At 42.8% G+C, this 22,731-nt stretch overlaps 1 protein-coding gene across 1 annotated transcript in view; it reads right to left on the reverse strand.

Annotated features, from left to right (window-relative positions):
- Window positions 1-8,632: 8,632 nt before the first annotated feature.
- The window catches only part of LOC115163345 (trafficking regulator of GLUT4 1), a 33,910-nt gene continuing 19,811 nt past the window's right edge, over window positions 8,633-22,731 (reverse strand). Inside the window, exons 2-3 of the mRNA XM_029715142.1 lie at window positions 11,732-11,858; window positions 8,633-11,359 (exon numbers count right to left, since the gene is read on the reverse strand). Coding sequence (XP_029571002.1) covers window positions 11,349-11,359; window positions 11,732-11,858 — 138 coding nt within the window. The 3' untranslated portion in view covers window positions 8,633-11,348. The remainder of the gene's footprint in view (window positions 11,360-11,731; window positions 11,859-22,731) is intronic.

Here is a 22,731-nt window from a genome sequence, read left to right on the forward strand (position 1 = left end):
CCTTTCATCCTTTATCTCAATTTTCAGGTTACTCTCTTCTCTGAGGGCAAATGGGGGACTGCATTTTGTCATCTGAGTGCAGTACTTCTATTGGTCTGTAACTGGTTCAACAAACATCCATACAGTTAACACAGCTAGCCTACTCTGGAGCTACTGTGTATAGCTCCTGAATATTTCAGATCGTTTTGTCTGGTTTGAAGATCACTGCAGTAGAATTAAGTGTTGTGTACTTTCGCTGTGACTCACGTTCTTCCACAGAGGTAAACATTCTGCTGGTTCTAGAACAACATACTGGAGGGAGTCTATAATAAAATTAGATTTGATAAAATTTGATTTTATTTGTCACATGCGCCAAATACAGCTGGTGTAGACCTTAGTGAAATCCTTACTTATGAGCCCCTAACCAACAATACAGTTTACAAAAAATACGAGTAAGAATAAGAAATTAAAAGTAACAAGTCATTAAAGAGCAGCAGTAAAATTACAATAGTGAGACTATATACAGTGGGATACCGGTACAGAGTCAATGTGCGAGGGCACCGGTTTGTTGAGGTAATGGGTACATGTAGGTAGAGTTATTAAAGTGACTAAGCATAGATGATAACAACAGAGAAGCAGCGTTGTAAAAGGTGTGTGTGTGTGTGTGGGGCAATGCAAATACTCTGGGTAGCCATTTGATTAGATGTTCAGCAGTCTTATGGCTTGGGGGTAGAAGCTGTTTAGAAGCCTCTTGGACCTAGACTTGGTGCTCCGGTACCGCTTGCCATGTGGTAGCAGAGAGAACAGTCTATGACTAGGGTGGCTGGAGTCTTTGACAATTTTTAGGGCCTTCCTCTGACACTGCCTGGTATAGAGGTCCTGGATGGCAGGAAGCTTGGCCCCAGTGATGTACTGGGCCGTACGCACTAACCTCTGTAGTGCCTTGAGGTCAGAGGCCGAGCAGTTGCCTTACCAGGCAGTGATGCAACCAGTCAGGATACTCTAGATGGTGCAGCTGTAGAACCTTTTGAGGATCTGAGGACCCATTCCAAATCTTTTCAGTCTCCTGAGGGGGAATAGGTTTTGTTGTGGGCATGACTGTCTTGGTGTGCTTGGACCATGTTAGTTTGTTGGGGATGTGGACACCAAGGAACTTGAAGCTCTCAACCTGCTCCACTACAGCCCCGACGATGAGAATCGGGGTGTGCTTGGTCCTTTTTCCTGTAGTCCAAAATCATTTCCTTTGTCTTGATCACGTTGAGGGAGAGGTTGTTGTCCCGGCACCACATGGCCAGGTCTCTGATCTCCCTATAGGCTGTCTCATCGTTGTCGGTGATCAGGCCTACCACTGATGTGTCATCGGCAAACTTAATGATGGTGTTGGAGTCGTGCCTGGCCATGCAGTCATGAGTGAATAGGGAGTACAGGAGGGGACTGAGCACGCACCCCTGAGGGGCCCCTGTGTTGAGGATCAGCGTGGTGGATGTTGTTACCTACCCTTACCACCTGGGGGCGGGCTGTAAGGAGGTCCAGGGTCCAGTTGCAGATGGAGGTGTTTAGTCCCAGTGGTGTCCTTAGCTTATTGATGATTTGAGGGCACTATGGTGTTGAACGCTGAGCTGTAGTCAATGAATAGCATTCTCACATAGGTGTTCCAAGTGGGAAAGGGCAGTGTGGAGTGCAATAGAGATTGAATCATCTGTGGATCTGTTTGGGCGGTATGTGAATTGGAGTGGGTCTAGGGTTTCTGGGATAATGGTGTTGATGTGAGCCATGACCAGCCTTTCAAAGCACTTCATGGCTACAGACTTGAGTGCTACAGGTCGGTAGTCATTTAGGCAGGTTACCTTAGTGTTCTTGGGCACAGGGACTATTGTGGTCTGCTTAAAACTTGTTGTATTACAGGGAGAGGTTGAAAATGTCACTGAAAACACTTGCCAGTTGGTCAGCGCATGCTCGCAGTACACGTCCTGGTAATCCGTCTGGCCTTGTGAATGTTGACCTGTTTTAAGGTCTTACTAGCATCGGCTGCGGAGAGCGTGATCACACAGTCTTCCGGAACAGCTGGTGCTCATCAAATCAAATCAAATTTATTTATATAGCCCTTCGTACATCAGCTGAAATCTCAAAGTGCTGTACAGAAACCCAGCCTAAAACCCCAAACAGCAAGCAATGCATGTGAAAGAAGCACGGTGGCTGGGAAAAACTCCCTAGGAAAAACTCCTGAGAAAGGCCAAAAACCTAGGAAGAAACCTAGAGAGGAACCAGGCTATGAGGGGTGGCCAGTCCTCTTCTGGCTGTGCCGGGTGGATATTATAACAGAACATGGTCAAGATGTTAAAATGTTCGTAAATGACCAGCATGGTCAAATAATAATAATCATAGTAATTGTCGAGGGTGCAACAAGCACGTCCGGTGAATAGGTCAGGGTTCCGTAGCCGCAGGCAGAACAGTTGAAACTGGAGCAGCAGCATGGCCAGGTGGACTGGGGACAGCAAGGAGTCATCATGCCAGGTAGTCCTAGGGCTCAGGTCCTCCGAGAGAAAGAGAGAAAGAAAGAAAGAAAGAGAATTAGAGAGAGCATATTTACATTCACACAGGACACTGGATAAGACAAGAGAATACTCCAGATGTAACAGACTGACCCTAGCCCCCCGACACATAAACTACTGCAGCATAAATACTGGAGGCTGAGACAGGAGGGATCAGAAGACACTGTGGCCCCATCCGATGATACCCCCGGACAGGGCCAAACAGGCAGGATATAACCCCACCCACTTTGCCAAAGCACAGACCCCACACCACTAGAGGGATATCTACAACCACCAACTTACCGTCCGAAGACAAGGCCGAGTATAGCCCACAAAGATGTCCGCCACGGCACAACCCAAGGGGGGGGCGCCAACCCAGACAGGAAGACCACGTCAGTGGCTCAACCTACTCAAGTGACGCACCCCTCCCATGGACGGCATGGAAGAACACCAGTAAGTCAGTGACTCAGCCCCTGTAAAAGGGTTAGAGGCAGAGAATCCCAGTGGGAAGAGGGGAACCGACAAGGCAGAGACAGCAAGGGCGGTTCGTTGCTCCAGCCTTTCCGTTCACCTTCACACTCCTGGGCCAGACTATACTTAATCATAGGACCTACTGAAGAGATAAGTCTTCAGTAAAGACTTAAAGGTTGAGACTGAGTCTGCGTCTCTCACATGGGTAGGCAGACCATTCCATAAAAATGGAGCTCTATAGGAGAAAGCCCTACCTCCAGCCGTTTGCTTAGAAATTCTAGGGACAATTAGGAGGCCTGCGTCTTGTGACCGTAGCGTACGTGTAGGTATGTACGGCAGGACCAAATCGGAAAGATAGGTAGGAGCAAGCCCATGTAATGCTTTGTAGGTTAGCAGTAAAACCTTGAAATCAGCCCTTGCCTTAACAGGAAGCCAGTGTAGGGAAGCTAGCACTGGAGTAATATGATCAAATTTTTTGGTTCTAGTCAGGATTCTAGCAGCCGTATTTAGCACTAACTGAAGTTTGTTTAGTGCTTTATCCGGGTAGCCGGAAAGTAGAGCATTGCAGTAGTCGAGCCTAGAAGTAACAAAAGCATGGATTAATTTTTCTGCGTCATTTTTGGACAGAAAGTTTCTGATTTTTGCAATGTTACGTAGATGGAAAAAAGCTGTCCTTGAAGCAGTCTTGATATGTTCTTCAAAAGAGAGATCAGGGTCCAGAGTAACGCCGAGGTCCTTCACAGTTTTATTTGAGACGACTGTACAACCATCCAGATTAATTGTCAGATTCAACAGAAGATCTCTTTGTTTCTTGGGACCTAGGACAAGCATCTCTGTTTTGTCCGAGTTTAAAAGTAGAACATTTGCAGCCATCCACTTCCTTATGTCTGAAACACAGGCTTCTAGCGAGGGCAATTTTGGGGCTTCACCATGTTTCATTGAAATGTACAGCTGTGTGTCGTCCGCATAGCAGTGAAATTTAACATTATGTTTTCGAATGACATCCCCAAGAGGTAAAATATATAGTGAAAACAATAGTGGTCCTAGAACGGAACCTTGAGGAACACCGAAATTTACAATTGATTTGTCAGAGGACGAACCATTCACAGAGACAAACTGATATCTTTCCGACAGATAAGATCTAAACCAGGCCAGAACTTGTCCATGTAGACCAATTTGTGTTTCCAATCTCTCCAAAAGAATGTGGTGATTGATGGTATCAAAAGCGGCACTAAGATCTAGGAGCACGAGGACAGATGCAGAGCCTCGGTCTGACGTCATTAAAAGGTCATTTACCACCTTCACAAGTGCAGTCTCAGTGCTATGATGGGGTCTAAAACCAGACTGAAGCGTTTCGTATACATTGTTTGTCTTCAGGAAGGCAGTGAGTTGCTGCGCAACAACTTTTTCTAAAATTTTTGAGAGGAATGGAAGATTCGATATAGGCCGATAGTTTTTTATAATTTCTGGGTCAAGATTCGGCTTTTTCAAGAGAGGCTTTATTACTGCCACTTTTAGTGAGCTTGGTACACATCCGGTGGATAGAGAGCCGTTTATTATGTTCAACATAGGAGGGCCAAGCACAGGAAGCAGCTCTTTCAGTAGTTTAGTTGGAATAGGGTCCAGTATGCAGCTTGAGGGTTTGGAGGCCATGATTATTTTCATCATTGTGTCAAGAGATATAGTACTAAAACACTTTAGTATCTCCCTTGAGCCAAGGTCCTGGCAGAGTTGTGCAGACTCTGGACAATGAAGCCCTGGAGGAATACCCAGATTTAAAGATGAGTCCGTAGTTTGCTTTCTAATGATCATGATCTTTTCCTCAAAAAAGTTCATAAATTTATTACTGCTGAAGTGAAAGCCATCCTCCATTTGCGAATGCTGCTTTTTAGTTAGCTTTGCGACAGTGTCAAAAAGAAATTTCGGATTGTTCTTATTTTCCTCAATTAAGTTGGAAAAATAGGATGATCGTGCAGCAGTGAGGGCTCTTCGATACTGCACGGTACTGTCTTTCCAAGCTAGTCGGAAGACTTCCAGTTTAGTGTGGCGCCATTTCCGTTCCAATTTTCTGGAAGCTTGCTTCAGAGCTCGTGTATTTTCTGTATACCAGGGAGCTAGTTTCTTATGACAGATGTTTTTAATTTTTAGGGGTGCAACTGCATCTAGGGTATTGCGCAAGGTTGAATTGAGTTCCTCGGTTAGGTGGTTAACTGATTCTTGTCCTCTGACGTCCTTGGGTAGGCAGAGGGAGTCTGGAAGGGCATCAAGGAATCTTTGGGTTGTCTGAGAATTTATAGCACGACTTTTAATCTTCCTTGGTTGGGGTCTGAGCAGATTATTTGTTGCAATTGTAAACGCAATAAAATGGTGGTCCGATAATCCAGGATTATGAGGAAAAACATTAAGATCCACAACATTTATTCCATGGGACAAAACTAGGTCCAGAGTATGACTGTGGCAGTGAGTAGGTCCAGAGACATGTTGGACAAAACCCACTGAGTCGATGATGGCTCCGAAAGCCTTTTGGAGTGGGTCTGTGGACTTTTCCATGTGAATGTTAAAGTCACCAAAAATTAGAATATTATCTGCTATGACTACAAGATCCGATAGGAATTCAGGGAACTCAGTAAGGAACACTGCATATGGCCCAGGAGGCCTGTAAACAGTAGCTATAAAAAGTGATTGAGTAGGCTGCATAGATTTCATGACTAGAAGCTCAAAAGACGAAAACGTCATTGTTTTTTTTTTTGTAAATTGAAATTTGCTATCGTAAATGTTAGCAACACCTCCGCCTTTGCCGGATGCACGGGGGGTTTGGTCACTAGTGTAACCAGGGGGTGAGGCCTCATTTAACACAGTAAATTCATCAGGCTTAAGCCATGTTTCAGTCAGGCCAATCACATCAAGATTATGATCAGTGATTAGTTCATTGACTATAACTGCCTTGGAAGTGAGGGATCTAACATTAAGTAACCCAATTTTGAGATGTGAAGTATCACAATCTCTTTCAATAATGGCAGGAATGGAGGAGGTCTTTATACTAGTAAGATTACTGAAGCGAACACCGCCATTTTTAATTTTGCCCAACCAAGATCGAGGCACAGACACGGTCTCAATGGGGAAAGCTGAGCTGACTACGCTAACTGTGCTAGTGGCAGACTCCACTAAGCTGGCAGGCTGGCTAACAGCCTGTTGCCTGGCCTGCACCCTATTTCATTGTGGAGCTAGAGGAGTTAGAGCCCTGTCTATGTTCGTAGATAAGATGAGAGCACCCCTCCAGCTAGGATGGAGTCCGTCACTCCTCAGCAGGCCAGGCTTGGTCCTGTTTGTGGGTGAATCCCAGAAAGAGGGCCAGTTATCTACAAATTCTATCTTTTGGGAGGGGCAGAAAACAGTTTTCATCCAGCGATTGAGTTGTGAGACTCTGCTGTAGAGCTCATCACTCCCCCTAACTGGGAGGGGGCCAGAGACAATTACTCGATGCCGACACATCTTTCTAGCTGATTTACACGCTGAAGCTATATTGCGCTTGGTGCATGTTTCAGTGTTATTTGCCTCGAAGCGAGCATAGAAGTAGTTTAGCTTGTCTGATAGGCTCGTGTCACTGGGCAGCTCTCGGCTGTGCTTCTCTTTGTAGTCTAATGGTTTGCAAGCCTTGCGAGCGTCAGAGCCGGTGTAGTACGATTCGATCTTAGTCTTGTATTGAGGCTTTGCCTGTTTGATGGTTCATCGGAAGGCATAGCGAGATTTCTTATAAGCTTCCGGGTTAGAGTCCCGCTCCTTGAAAGCGGCAGCGCTAACATTTAGCTCAGTGCGGATGTTTCCTGTAATCCATGGCTTCTGGTTGGGGTGTGTACTTACCGTCACTGTGGGGACGACGTCATCGATGCACTTATTGATGAAGCCAATGACTGATGTGTACTCCTCAATGCCATCGGAGGAATCCCGGAACATATTCCAGTCTGTGCTAGCAAAACAGTCCTGTAGCTTAGCATCTGCTTCCTCTGACCACTTTTTTTTTTATTGATCGAGTCACTGGTGCTTTCTGCTTTAATTTTTGCTTGTAAGCAGGAATCAGGAGGATAGAATTATGGTCAGATTTGCCAAATGGAGGATGTCGGAGAGCTTTGTACACGTCTCTGTGTGTGGAGTAAAGGTGGTCGAGAGTTTATTTTTTATTTTTTTTAAATTCTCTCCCCCCTCTGGTTGAACATTTATCATGCTGATAAATTTGGTAAGACAGATTTAAGTTTCCCTGCATTCAAGTCCCCGGCTACTAGGAGCGCCGCCTCTGAGTGAGCGTTTTCCTGTTTTCTTATGGCGGAATACAGCTCATTCAGTGCTGTCTTAGTGCCAGCATCAGTCTGTGGTGGTATGTAGACGGCTACGAAAAATATAGTTGAAAACTCTAGGTAGATAGTGTCGTCTACAGCTTATCATGAGATACTCTACCTCAGGCGGGCAAAACCTTGAGACTTCCTTAGATATCGTGCACCAACTGTTATTTACAAAAATGCATAGTCCGCCGCCCCTTGTCTTACCAGACGCTGCTGTTCTGTCCTGCTGATACAGCGTATAACCAGCCAGCTGTATGTTGAAGTCATCGTTCACCCACGACTCCGTGAAGCATAAGATATTACAGTTTTGAATGTCCCATTGGTAGTTTAATCTTCCGCGTAGGTCATCAGTTTTATTTTCCAAAGATTGCTAGTTTGCTAGCAGAATGGAAGGAAGTGGGGGTTTATTCGGTCACCTACGAATTCTCAGAAGGCAGCCCGCCCTCTGGCGATGGTCTGGGCCTGTTCCGGGGGAAGCAGTATATCATTCACGTCGGACTCGTTAAAGGAAAAAAAGGATTCTGCCAGTTATTTTTGGTCATAAGAGACGGTGGCAGCAACATTATGTACAAAATAAGTTGAAGTTACAAACAATGCAAAGAAACGAACAAAAAACACAATTGGTTAGGGATACGTAAAATGTCAGCCTTGTTTTCCGCCGCCATCTTGTCAGTATGGCGTATAGAACCACAAAGAAGTAAATGTGGCATCATCACAAAAACAGAAGATTACTTTTTGAGAAATAAAGCGAACATTTTGTATACCTTTAAGTACACATGACTTGCGTGGCTCAATGTATTTATTCATCCCCGTCTTAAGTTTTTCAGTGCAGCAGGACATACCAAGGTGCTACTGCTGTAGGTAAAGAGACCCAATCCTATTGTTTAATAAAAATGACTAAAATGTTGATTCTGTGCAGTCGTTTGTTTGTGCTGGAGGTGTGTGTTGGTGCGTGTTTATATGCCCTGTTCTGTGAGTGTTTTGAGTATTCTGTTATCTTGTGTGAGAGAGAAAAAAGGAGTGTGTTAGTGAAAGGGTGTGTGTGTGTGTGTGTGTGTGTGTGTGTGTGTGTGTGTTAACATGAGGGTTTAGCTCTACACCTTTTCCCTGTTCCAGTCAGGGACATTGACTTTGATCATTATGTCAGTGGAGCTGCTGCTGCAGCTTTAGGTTGTCTGACCCTTTACTCTCCATCTCACACACTACTCAGCAGTTTTCCCCTTAGACCATTCCTCTGTCGCACACTGTCCTTCAACACACAAGCACACACGCATCCATCAAACCAACCAACATAAATCAGTCCAACTCATCGTAGACCATGCATGGTAATGTTTATTCCAGACATGCAGAATGTTCACAACAGAGATGGAAACCAGCACACATATATATATATTCTATCCAAAAGGGGAAAAAATCTGCACATAAAGAAAATGATAGACATGATTTTGAAAGTCACTGTTTTACTGACACAGAACAGCACGTATGCATCTCGCAGCAGAAAGACCGCCAGAGAATGATGTGACAGAACAGTGCGGAAGGTGAGTGGGAACTATTTCATGCATAGACAAATTACCATAAAAATGTGTCTTATGGGTATTAAGTTGAATTGTCTCTTCAATGGCAGACTGAGTCACTGAATTTCCCCTGCCGGATTGGGGTCTCTCTCTCTCTGCCATTTGCTCTTACTGTATGACATAGAGCAGCCATCTACTTTCTCCCCAAAGTCAGGTTTCTAAAAGCCCTTTAGGAGCGTGTGAGAAGTTTCCAGACTGAGGCATGTCTGTTGCCCAAAGATAAACATTAGAGCTCTTTAGACAGGGATGTCTCTTCAGCCCATCTGTCCAGTGAAGCACGCTGTGGCTACAGTAGCTTCCTACTGTGCAATATAAACTTGCTGCCCTTTTGGTAATACAAGTTATCATACCCATAGATGTACTGTAAGGCTGTCTTGAGTTCAGTACCTTTAAACATCATGACCATGTTGAGTCATTCACCAGCTGTGGTCCTATTTCTATTTGTTGTTTCTAGAAATACAGTACAGATGCCTAAAAATGTAACATTGCCAAGTGTTCAGCTTTTAATTGCTGTGACTTTCTGATTAGAAATGGTTTGTCAATGCTCGCTTTGGGTTGGATCTGGAGTGATCTAGTGCTTTGCATGCTTAGACAGAGGCGTTACTTGTTTTTTTTCCAGCAAGGAATGAACCAATAGGTGTCCATAGTTTGAAACCATCACTTTATATCTCTTTGAAGATTTTAAATTCAGGCCAAATAAATGCAATCAAATCATTATCATATAATTCTCTCTTCGGTCTCATTTGTGCAGCTAACACCTACATAAGCCCTTGATAATACAAGCAGTGGAATCAAGAACCATTGGCCAACTTAAAGTATTGAAATCAAATCGGAGTTCAGTAGAATGTTATGAGTAGTAATACGAACATGAATGTAAGTCCAAACAAGGCTGTTATGAAGCATTATGTAGTTATGAAGGTTTTATAAGAGGTGTTATGACCTTGTAGTAAACATCTGAAGTGTGTCAATATAACAGTCCTTTGTTGTGTTACCATAGTTGAATCTGAACAAACTGTGACTTATTACAGATCGCATAGTGGCACATTTGAATACAGACAAATTGGTGTGTTACAGTACATGTACAGAGAGAACTGCTGCTAATCAATCAAACCTCAAAACAATGTTCCTTTAACGTTACAGCAGGTCCTTACAGTGGTATCCAAAAACCTGGCTACTGTTTAGTCCAAAGCATGCCTATATAATATTGCATATATATTCTTCATATAAATACATGTCATACCGATACAGCAGGGTGGCAATATGTTAAGGATTTGTGTTGGTCTCTGTAGTACTACAAAATGTATTCAGTCAAACAAGCTATGTTAACAGTCCCAGGTAATGAGACAAGGTACTGGAGTAGCGTGGGTTGTATTTGGAGGGGGAGCTAGGGGGTCAGTGGGTAAGGGGAGAGTGATTTGATTGTTCTGACAAATGTCATATCCTCAGACTTATGCCCATGCTCTGGCATGGATGTTTGGAGAGGGGTTGGAGGGATGGGGAGGGTAGGCATGCACATCTATATAGTCAGACCCCTCCCACAGCAAGGAAGGGGGGGGATTCTGTTTCTGTGGAGTCCACAGTCCACCCACATGGGGCTGAAACACTCACACTATGTACAACTCACTCTCAAGTCTCTAAGCACCTGGCATGTTTGATCCCAAAGTAAAAACACAGACAAACAAATATGAATTCACAAACAAAATGAAAAAGGTTGGCTATCTACAGTCAAGTGGTCTCTTTTTTTTCATAAAAAATCTACAAAATAAACAACATAAATTCGAAAACATCTCTGAATTGTACTCCTTGGTCAAATATTACATTCTTCGGCAACCTATACCAGGCGACAGCCATCTTAACTTAAGTCTCAATCATCGCAGCTCAGCCCAACATACACAACTTTTATAAAATGTAAATGGATATATTCATCTATATATATTTATATTGCAAATATATCTGTATAGTTGTATATGCTTTCAATCCAGGAGGTCAGGTCAACCAAGTATATTTTCAGATTATTATTCAGCTGTCTTGATGTTTGTAGTCCAAAGCTTGGAGTTCATTTTCAAGGTCTCCTTCCATTCTTGATACAGAAAAGTTTATCACTTCATTCCTCTGTTCATCCCTCTCTTCTTAATTTTAAGAGTATTTTTACTCCACAGAGAGTCGAATGAGAGTAGCAAGTTCCTCAAACCATAAGTCAATCGTCCAACGTTCTTTTAAAATACACTTTTTATATCAAGGATTTTATTTCAAGCAAATGTTAGTGGAATCTAATGCATGCATATCTGGATCTTTTGTGTTTGTTTCATTCATTTGCTACTGTATTTCCTACTCTTTAAACGTCTTAATTGTTTGCCTTATTTTTAATCTCAGAATCAACGGAATTAATTTTTTTCCCATGCAGCATCCTCTGCTTGGCTTGTAGCAGAGCTCTTGTTTCATGGTCTATACACTGGTCACTTGGTTACTGTTAGGGAAGAGAGAGAGAGGGGGGAAGGGGAGAGAGAAAGGTTAAGGTCCAGTTATTCCTACAGTATGGCAGACTGGTCTGTAGCTGAAACAGCAGGAGGGTTACTCTCCTTGCCACACAGCCAGTCTGCTATAGCTGCAGTCTTTAATCAATCCACACAGAGCTCAGAAATTTGCTGAGCTGACACACACACAAGGACACACACTATCCAGTCATCAACGCGATTGATGACAGACGGGTGTATGTTTATGTATGTTAAAATATTACCTTGGAATTGTTATGCAGTATGCGTGTATGTGCATGTGTTTATGCACTGCAGCGTGTGTGTGTGTGTGTGTGTGTGTGTGTGTGTGTGTGTGCATTACTTACCAGAGACCGTTACACAGACGACTATGGTGAGGATACCCAGGATTATGGAAACGACACTGAGCAGTCGAGCCAGTTTACCCAGTCTCTTAGCTCCGTCCATGTCTCCCGACTGCAGGCTGTTTCTGGACTACAGAGGAGAGGACACACAACACAAGGCCAGATGTATTTACACCCTCACAGAGACACACAACAGTCATGACACAATTTGAGTTCTTACATTTTGGTCATTTAGCAGACAATCTTATCCAGAGCGACTTACAGTCAGAATTATAATCAAGTTGTGACCTTGAACTCAAATCTTGAACTATGATATCATTTGTCTCCCATGTCATCTTTTAGTTATCTTGTAGTCTGTCTTATTTCCTGTCTGTATGACTTGTGCTCTTGTTGGACAAATTAATCTTACAACAACTGAAACACTTAAATCCATACAGAGATTCACTGGAACATGGTTTAACTGCAATTTACAGCTTTAAACTTTTTCTCAAACATACTTGGACATGATTGAATTTGGACGTTTCACTCAGTCTCGATAAGTGTTTCACTGTGAAATGTATCACCTGATAGTCCATCAATCCACAGAGAAATTGCTTTAAAAGCAATTTAACACGAACACAAACTGGGAGATTTCCTACAACTCAACAAAATTTGGGACCATATCATTGCAGACCTTTAATTTATTTACCCTTTTGCCAGGTACTTTATTGAACATTTTACGATAACGACTTGACCAAGAGATTATCCTTGATGTATAAAGTATTTCAGATATTTAAAAATGACAGTTAGGCCTATTCATTGATTGACAAACTTTGATAAAGGTTAAATTAAATAAAAAATGTAAAGTCTGCAGAGCCTATAGGTTGTTATTGGTTGAAGTTGATGAATAGTATAGTGTGGGCCTTACTGTAAATCACACAAGGCAGCTTTATATGGTACTATACAGTGCATTCGGGAAGTATTCAGACCCCTTGACTTTTTCCACATTTTGTTACGTTACAGCCTTGTTCTAAAATTGATTAAATGATTAGAAAAAACTAACATCTACACACAATACCCCATAATGACGAAGTAAAAACTGATTTTTGAAAAGGTATAAAAAAAATATCTTAGATATCACATTTACGTAAGTATTCAGCACCTTTGGCAGAGATTACAGCCTTGAGTCTTTTTGGTTACGATGCTACAAGCTTGGCACACCTGTATTTGGGGAGTTTCTCCCATTCTTCTCTACAGATCCTCTCAAGCTCTGTCAGGTTGGATGGGGAGCGTCGCTGCAAAGCTATTTTTAAGTCTCTCTAGAGATGTTCGAATGGGTTCAAGTCCGGGCTCCGGCTGGGCCACTCAAGGACATTCAGAGACTTGTCCCGAAGCCACTCCTGCGTTGTCTTGGCTGTGTGCTTAGGGTCATTGTCCTGTTGGAAGGTGAACCTTCGCCCCAGTCTGAGGTCCTGAGCACTCTGGAGCAGGTTTTCATCAAGGAGCTCTCTGTACTTCGCTCCGTTCATCTTTCCCTTGATCCTGACGAGTCTCTCAATCCCTGCAGCTGAAAAACATTCTCACAGCATGATGCTGCCACCACCATGATTCACCGTAGGGATGGTGCCAGGTTTCCTCCAGACGTGACACTTGGCATTCAGGACAAAGAGTTCAATCTTGGTTCCGTCAGACCAGAGAATCTTGTTTCTCATGGTCTGAGAGTCCTTTAGGTGCCTTTTGGCAAATTCCAAGCGGGCTGTCATGTGCCTTTTACTGAGGAGTGACTTCCGTCTGGCCACTCTACCATAAAGCCCTGATTGGTGGAGTGCTGCAGAGTTGGTTGTCCTTCTGGAAGGTTCTGCCATCTCCAAAGAGGAATTCTGGAGCTCTGTCAGAGTGACCATCGGGTTCTTGGTCCCCTCCCTGACCAAGGCCCTTCTCCACCGACTGCTCAGTTTGTCCCTTCCCCTGATCTGTGCCTCGACACAATCCTGTCTCGCAGCTCTGTGGACAATTCCTTCGACCTCATGGCTTGGTTATTGCTCTGACATGCACTGTCAACTGTGGGACCTTACATAGACAGTTGTGTGCCTTTCTAAATCATGTCCAATCAATTTAATTTATCACAGGTGGACTGCAATCAAGTTGTAGAAACATCTCAAGGATGATCAATGGAAACAGGATGCACCTGAGCAAAATGTTTTGTCTCATAGCGAAGGGTGTTAAGACTTAAGGTATTTCTGTTTATTTTGAATACATTTGCAAACATTACTGAAAACTTGTTTTCGCTTTGTCATTATGTGTAGATAAATGTATTTAATTACCCAGGCTTCCCTAGAACTTCCCCATCTATCGAAACACTTTCTTCCCCACCTCCTTGATAACAGCCATTCATTTTTCTCTTTGGATGATCGTGACTAGTAGAAATCCCATAGTTGAGACCTGATTCGCTGCCCTCCTGACTGACCAAGAGACACAGAAGACAACTAACCTCTGATGTCACCAGGTTGCAATTACCCAGGTTTCCCTAGTACACCACATTTTCCCATTAACCCCTCACTGTTTCCACGGATGCAACACACACACACAACCCCCACTCCACTACACTGCATTATGAAGATCAATAGTTACTAACAGATCTCTACTCAACATGCATCTCCTCCACACTCAGTGGCCAACCTCCGCCTCTTAGACTGGGTTAGAGTGGTGTATTATCTGTTTCTGTCATCACCACATCCAACAGCTTATAAACCAAAATTGAACCAATCATCTCAAAAAAGATATAGGAAAACAACAAAATGCTAACCGCAGATATACTATTTGAGCATGAAACAAAAGTACTTCAAGAAGCATTTGGTTGCTGTCCATGGTGCTGGACTGGCCTCTATGAGGGTCTATGTTTTCATTTATATCAAAGTCAGATCGGTTTAACCACACAATGGAGGAATGAAAGGACACAGTTTCAAAGTATTCTAACTGGGGGGAAATTACATATAGCTGAATTCAATAAGCATTTATTAAACCATGATGTCTGAGTAGATGACTGGAGGCTCTGCTACAATGGTGATCTCACTTCTACACTCTTTCTTCCCCATCTCCTTGGTAACACTGATCATGCTTGATGTTAGAGCAGCGACTACCTATACTTAATGCTGTGTGCGTAGCGGCAGCCTCATTAAAATTCAGAACTCGGGGTGATAGCTTTGTTTAAGAGTGGGCAGGGAGGAATACAAATCATAATCTTAAACAGAACACTGTCATTATTTTAGCTATGAATATTAGAAACATCCTCTGATGCTGTAGGTCTTCATCAGGGTCCGGCACAGAACCCTTCAAATGAACCCATTCTTTCTGCTTAGCCCAGTGAAACTATATTTACTGTCTGGTACAGTAACATAGTCTACTGTTTCAATATGCTCTGTGGTATGAGTAACAAAACTGCAAGAGTTGACTAATACATCAAAAAGGCATATACGCAACAGTATATGTGCAATTGGACAGCTCAATATCAATGTATAATATACAGGTAACTGCCAAAATAAAGGAAACACCAACAAAAACTTTCTTAATAGGGCGTTGGGTCACCAGGAGCCGCCAGAACAGCTTCAGTGCACCTTGACATGGAACTGGAACTCTATTGGAGGAATGCGACACCATTCTTCCACAAGAAATTCCATAATTTGGTGTTTTGTTGATGGTGATGGAAAATGCTGTCTTAGGCGCCGCTCCAGAATCTCCCAAAAGTGTTTAATTGGGTTAAGATCTGGTCACACACACACAGACACACTTTAAACCCCCTGGGGTAGCAGGTAGCCTAGTGGTTAGAGCGTTGGACTTGTAACCGAAATGTTGCAAGATCGAATCCCTGAGCTGACAAGGTAAAAATCTGTCGTTCTGCCCCTGAACAAGGCAGTTAACCCACTGTTCCTAGCCCATTATTGAAAATAAGAATTTGTTCTTAACTGACTTCCCTGGTTAAATAAAAAAAACTTATGCTCCTTTTGAGACCCCTCTTTCAAAGTCACAGATCTCTTCTTCTAGTCATGTTACCTAAAATAATGGACAACTGGGCATTTTTATACATGACCATAAACATAATGGGATGTTAAATGCTTAATTAACTCAGGAACCACACCTGTGTGGAAGCACCTGCTTTGTATCCCTGATTTACTCAAGTGTTTCCTTTATTTTGGCAGTTTCCTGTAGATATTCTCATTTAAAGCCTGGGTAACACGAATCAATTCGGACACAATGTTTGTTGCAGTTGCAGGTTGAAAATGAAATCATCTCAAGCAATTTTGCTGATACACGAAGCGACTCAAACACCATTGAGTCAGCACAATAGAGCATCTTCATGAAGCTGAAGCCTTTGACACAAACATGACATGTTCCGATTTTAGTTCTCAGGTAGAACATTGTAGTTCAGAGGTACTGTAGAGCATTGTGTGAGCGAGCCATTGTTTCTGTGAAATAGAGCTTTGAACCATTGTGTTTCCCTGGTTATCCCCTGTTATGTGTGTGTAGGAAAAGCTCGCTGGATGACAGGTTTGTATGCTCAGGGCTGGGAGGAAGGACAGGGAGGGAGACAGGAGGGGGAGGGATGGAGCACTGGGAGAGACTCCCTCCATGGGGGATGGATGAGGTTATACTTTTATCACTGCAGGAAGCAACACTCCTACCCTTCCACCTCCCTCCCTCCCTCTTTCCCTCCCTCTTTCCCTCCCTCTTTCCCTCCCTCTTTCCCTCCCTCTTTCCCTCCCTCCCTCCCTCCCTCTCCATCCCTCATTTACTCTGTGTATCCCTCCCTTCATTCCTCTCCCTCTATCCCTCCTCCCCTTCCCTCCCCTACCTCCCTTCCCTTCTCCCTCTACCCATGAGTCTCCACGCTGTCTCTGTCTCTGCCTCTGCCTCTCTCTGCCTCTGCCTCTCTCTGCCTCTGTCTCTGCAGTGGGAACTCACACAGTGCACTGGTAGTCAGAACAGCCTGTATCAGAGACCACCAACCAATCGGCTGTATTCTCAGAAAGAGAAATGAGCTTAAGTTCTGGTGTGTGTGTTAGTAGCTGGGGGTAGGTGGGAAGGAGCCTTCAGTCGAGGTGACGGTTGTATTGATTTACAGGGAGAGGGAGACCTAGGGCTGTTGCGGTAACCGTATTACCGCTACACCGGCAGTCACGAGTCATGACGGCAGTCAAATTCCACATGACTGTTTAGTCACGGTAATTAGACTTCTCCAAGCTCTGATGCTGCTGCTGGTCATTAGTAGCCTACCAAACATACTAACTGCCTGGTATTCAGCACTCTATTGTCCCCTAATCACTCTACCATCAATGCTAATGTATTCAAAAATCTAATCAAACACTTATTGAGAGCCCATGAGCTCATGTTGTGCAACATTTCTATAGGCTATGAAATTGAGTGAGAAAACAGAGTGATGGCTGCTAATAAAAAGAGGAGGATCCCCTCAGCTTTCTATAGGCTAGGCCTACTATATTTATTTCTCAACTTTCCTAATATTTAGCACATAGCTTATATTTACAACAGGAGTATAGCCTACCTGTCTGGCATGAAAATTAACCATGGGAAAAGCGTACTCCATTTGCTATTTAAGTGCATAGATTACGTATTTCCCACTGCCCCTGTTTCAATACAGGTGCATGATAATGGTCCATTCTAAATCAAAACAAATGTCACACATACCTTATTTAGTATATGTAAAGACCAGATTAAATCAAGAAAAGTCACTTGTCACTGATGCCCAGCATAAGAAACAATGCCTTTTTTTTGTGACTTCTCTAATCATAGTCGCACACCTCATGTAGCCTAGCCCATAGGCCTATATGTTTTAATAAGGTTTGTATCACAACTAAAGTGTCTAAATAACTTCTTAAAATTAAGCACATTAATCCATTGGCATATATAAGCAGTGTGTGAGTTTGGGGAAGATCATTTTCACCATAAAAATGCACCTTTATAATAAAAGCATTAGATGGATAATTGCATTTGCGGTCACTTTTGATAGTGGTGTTTTCTGATAATGGAACATTGCGCTTATAGCCTACTACCATGTGCGCATTGCTGCGCTTATAATGTGAAGAAATAGCCTAATAGTTCTTCCAATATGCACCTCGGAATTGGATAAGGATCCTCGCAGTTGCATCCCCGATGTCTTTTTTTAGGGTGCATTACGGCCACAAAGGGGATGCCGCCGTCAATTTCTAAGCATTATCAGGTGCTTGTCAAACTGTGAATGAGAGACTATTTGAGTGTGTACAGCCTTTCAAGTGACTTTTTCAAATCATCATTAGAGTCTCATCATGCAGCCTTACAATGTATTAAAATTTAAACATATAGCCCAACGTTTGTAGAACAACTAAGTTACATTAATAACTCAAAATTAAGCATAGAGGAGTACCTATTTCTTTAACTGCCCAACACAATAGCCGCATGTGCGCACTCCCTCAAATCATTTGGAGAAAATATCCTTTCTATTTTATTCAGCTATGTTCTATTGTATTCTTCTTACTATAATATAAAATAATGCCACAGAATTCTGAGCAAATCTTGTCTGCTAAATGAACTACTGTAGCCCACAGCCATTTGGCATAGCCAGATCAGGACCTAACATAAGGACCATGCAGAGTATGCTATTCTTTTCTTCTGAAATGACTACATTTTCTTCATATCATGTTTCTTTAGACCTATCTAAAATAAATAATGGATTTATTGTGAAGGTGTAGGCTATACTACATGGATTTATTAGACAAGGCTTGTAGGCTGTGTGGAAGCCAGGAGATGCTAAATGTGTTTATGTTAATTAACGGTCAATTACCGTAAGACCGATAGTTATTTGCGTGACAATCACCTGCTGATGAAATGGCGTGACCGCCACAGCCCTAGGAAGACGTGCTCATATTTTCTGATGAATGTGAAATTCAGCAAAAACCTGGCCTCTTGTCCCACATATGTGATTGTCGTTCTGCAGCACAACCCGGCAAGCCCACATGACACACACACACACACACACACACACACACACACACACACACACACACACACACACACACACACACACACACACACACACACACACACACACACACACACACACATCCCCTCCCCAGCTCTGCAGTTGTTCCCACTGCAGTTGAGGCTGGAGAGAGAGAGAGATGAAGGAAGAGAAAGAAAGAGGGAGGATGGGGCGAGAGAGGGAGAAAGGAGATGGAGAGCTGCGAGTCTCTAAAAAAGTGCTCTCCCTCCCTACCTCCAGCCTGCTGCTGTCATTAATAATGAGGAGTGTGGTCGCAGGGATGGAATAAGCCTGGAGGAGAGGAGATCTACTGTACTGTAGGGAGGGCCTGCCAGGACAGTGTGTGTGCGTGCATGCGTGCGTCAGGGTTGGGCTCAATTCGTATTGAAGGCAGTCAATTCAAGAAGTAAACTAAAATTACAATTAAATAATTTTAAAAAAGTCATTTATTTTCAATGACTTCTCAATAAACTGAAAAGTAGAAGCTATTTTTATTCAAATCACAAATCACACTGAATGCCTTCAATTCGAATTGAGACCAACCCTTGTGTGTGTGTGTGTGTGCCCGTGTGTATTCAGATAACACTAAAATGTTTCCTATCCTCCCCTCCCTCCTTGAAGTAATCCCTGATCTAACATGATCTGATAGGCGAGATTGGTAGAAATTAGGTCGTAGTGGAACTCTCAATCTAGTCACATCAGATTAGTGACCACTTTAAGGGAGGAAGGAAAGTAGGACACATTTCTACAGTATTGGAACAGAGCCCAAGGGCAGGGCAGGGGTAGGAAACCCAGGTTTGTAAGAGTTCACTGAAACACCTGATTCAACAACTTCACACCTTCATCAGTCGTATGTTACGTCCCTGAAAATATCACGGATCTTAACCACATTCTATTGGTGAGTATACAGTTGAAGTCGGAAGTTTACATACACCTTAGCCAAATACATTTAAACTCAGTCTTTCACAATTCCTGACATTTAATCCTTGTAAAAATTCCCTGTCTTACGTCAGTTAGTATCACCACTTTATTTTAAGAATGTGAAATGTCAAAATAATAGTAGAGAGTGATTTATTTCAGCTTTCATTTCTTTCATCACATTCCCATTGGGTCAGAAGTTTAAATACACAGAACTAGTATTTGGTAACATTGCCTTTAAATTGTTTAACTTGGGTCAAACGTTTCGGGTAGCCTTCCACAAGCTTCCCACAATAAGTTGGGTACATTTTGGCCCATTCCTCCTGACAAAGCTGGTGTATCTGAGTCAGGTTTGTAGGCCTCCTTGCTCGCACACGCTTTTTCAGTTCTGCCCACAAATGTTCTATAGGATTGAGGTCCGTGTTTGCCACTCCAATACCTTGACTTTGTTGTCCTTAAGCCATTTTGCCTCAATTTTGGAAGTATGCTTGGGGTCATTGTCCATTTGGAAGACCCATTTGCGACCAAGCTTTAACTTCCTGACTGATGCCTTAAGATGTTGCTTCAATATATCCACATAATTTTCCTCCCTCATGATGCCATCTATTTTGTGAAGTGCACCAGTACCTCCTGCAGCAAAGCACCCCACAACATGATGCTGCCACCCACCGTGATTCACGGTTGGAATGGTGTTCTTCGGCTTGCAAGCCTCCACCTTTTTCCTCCAAACATAACGATGGTCATTATGGCCAAACAGTTCTATTTTTGTTTCATCAGACCAGAGGACATTTCTCCAAAAAGTACGATCTTTGTAGTCTGGCTTTTTTATGGCGGTTTTGGAGCAGTGGCTTCTTCCTTGCTGAGCGGCCTTTCAGGTTATGTCGATATAGGACTTGTTTTACTGTGGATATAGATACTTTTGTACCTGTTTCCTCCAGCATCTTCATAAGGTCCTTTGCTATTGTTCTGGGATTGATTTGCACTTCTCGCACCAAAGTATGTTCATCTCTAGGAGACAGAACGCATCTCCTTCCTGTGCGGTATGACGGCTGCGTGGTCCCATGTTGTTTATACTTGCATACTATTGTTTGTACAGATGAACGTTTGGAAATTGCTCCCAAGGATGAACCAGACATGTAGAGGTCTACCATTTTTTTCTGAGGTCTTGGCTGATTTCTTTTGATGTCAAGCAAAGATGCACTGAGTTTGAAGGTAGGCCTTGAAATACATCCACGGGTGCACCTCCAATTGACTCAAATTATGTCAATTAAGCTATCAGAAGCTTCTAAAGCCATGACATCATTTTCTGGAATTTTCCAAGCTGTTTAAAGGCACAGTCAACTTAGTGTATGCAAACTTCTGACCCACTGGAATTGTGATACAGTGAATTATAAGTTAAATAATCTGTCTGTAAACAATTGTTGGAAAAATGACTTGTGTCATGCACAAAGTAGATGTCCTAACCGAGTTGCCAAAACTATAGTTTGTTAACAAGAGATTTGTGGAGTGGTTGAAAAATGAGTTTTAATGACTCCAACCTAAGTGTATGTAAACTTCCGAATTCAACTGTATGTCTAAAAACAATTGGTTTGATTTTTGCAATTAATTTACCATTCACATAATTGTTGTGATTGGTACCTGAACTTATAGGACGCCATGTTAAGGGATCACTGATCTGACCAAGTAAGATCGGTGAAAACAATGTTTCTACCCTTCTGTTTCCAAGGGACAGATTAAGCCTACTGTAGTTCAGGACTAAAAAGCAAGCTCAATGGAAAATTGCCATTTAAAATGTCCAGGTTAAATGTTGTTGATAAATTGTCATTGAAAATGCCCAGGTTAAATGTTGTTCAAAACTGTAGTACGATGTAATAGTGTGTAGTAATCTTTCAGTAGGCCTACTTGGCAATGGCTAAATTTCTGCTACAACGCTGGAGCATGTTATGAGTCTATCTATACAAAATTATCTAATACCTTAGCCTGTAACTGCAATCAAGCTTTGCCTTAGCACTGAATACCCATTTTCCTGTATCTGCACTGTCATTGCTCTACATTCAGTATCACACCCCATCTGTTAACATCAGGTGTCCTTCCAAGCTTTCAGAGGGAACGCTGACTTCAAATCTACCCAACGTAGCAGCTGCACAAGATTACTAATTAGCTGTTTAGAAACACACAAACACACACGGCTCCTCCTTCCGACACCTAAACAGAAAGAGAATAAGATCCATTGGGCTGAAGGCTGACGCCCATATTTCACCAGTGAATGTGCCGAGCGTGCAGTAGCAGTTTGGGCCTAGCAGTCAGTCCCATTACCTGGAGAGGCCTGCACGGCCAATAAAAGCATATAGCCCTGCCTCTCTCTCTCTCTCCACTCCACATAATTGACTCCACGTCTTCTGTGTCTGCCAGCTGCAACCTCAATACCAATGGCCATCCGTACAGCTGTCTTACATCTGTTAAGCCTACCTTGCTTTTCTACCTACAGATCAGCATGAGTTGCCCATTGGTGGTCATACAAGATGCAGAGCATTTGGAAAGTATTCAGACCCTTTCCCTTTTTGCACATTTTGTTACGTTATGGCCTTATTCTAAAATGAATTAAATAAAAATTGTTCTCATCAATCTACACACAATACCCCATAATGACAAAGTGAAAACAGGCTTTTTGAAATGTTTGCAAATGTATTACAAATAAAAAACTGAAATACCTTATTTACTTAAGTATTCAGACCCTTTCCAATGAGACTCGAAATTGGGTCCTGTTTCCATTGATCATCCTTGAGATGTTTCTACAACTTGATTGACATCCACCTGTGGTAAATTCAATTGATTGGACATGATTGGGAAAGGCACACACCTGTCTATATAAGGTCCCACAGTTAACAGTGCATGTCAGAGCAAAACCAAGCCATGAGCTCAAAGGAATTGTCCATAGAGCTCTGAGACAGTATAGTGTCAAGGTACAGATCTGGAGAAGGGCACCAAACAATGTCTGCAGCATTGAAGGTCCACACCAACACAGTGGCCCCCATCATTCTTAAGTGGAAGAAGTTTGGAACCACCAAGACTCTTC

This window comes from Salmo trutta, chromosome 26 (assembly GCF_901001165.1).
Source record: "Salmo trutta chromosome 26, fSalTru1.1, whole genome shotgun sequence".
Lineage (NCBI taxonomy): Eukaryota > Metazoa > Chordata > Actinopteri > Salmoniformes > Salmonidae > Salmo > Salmo trutta.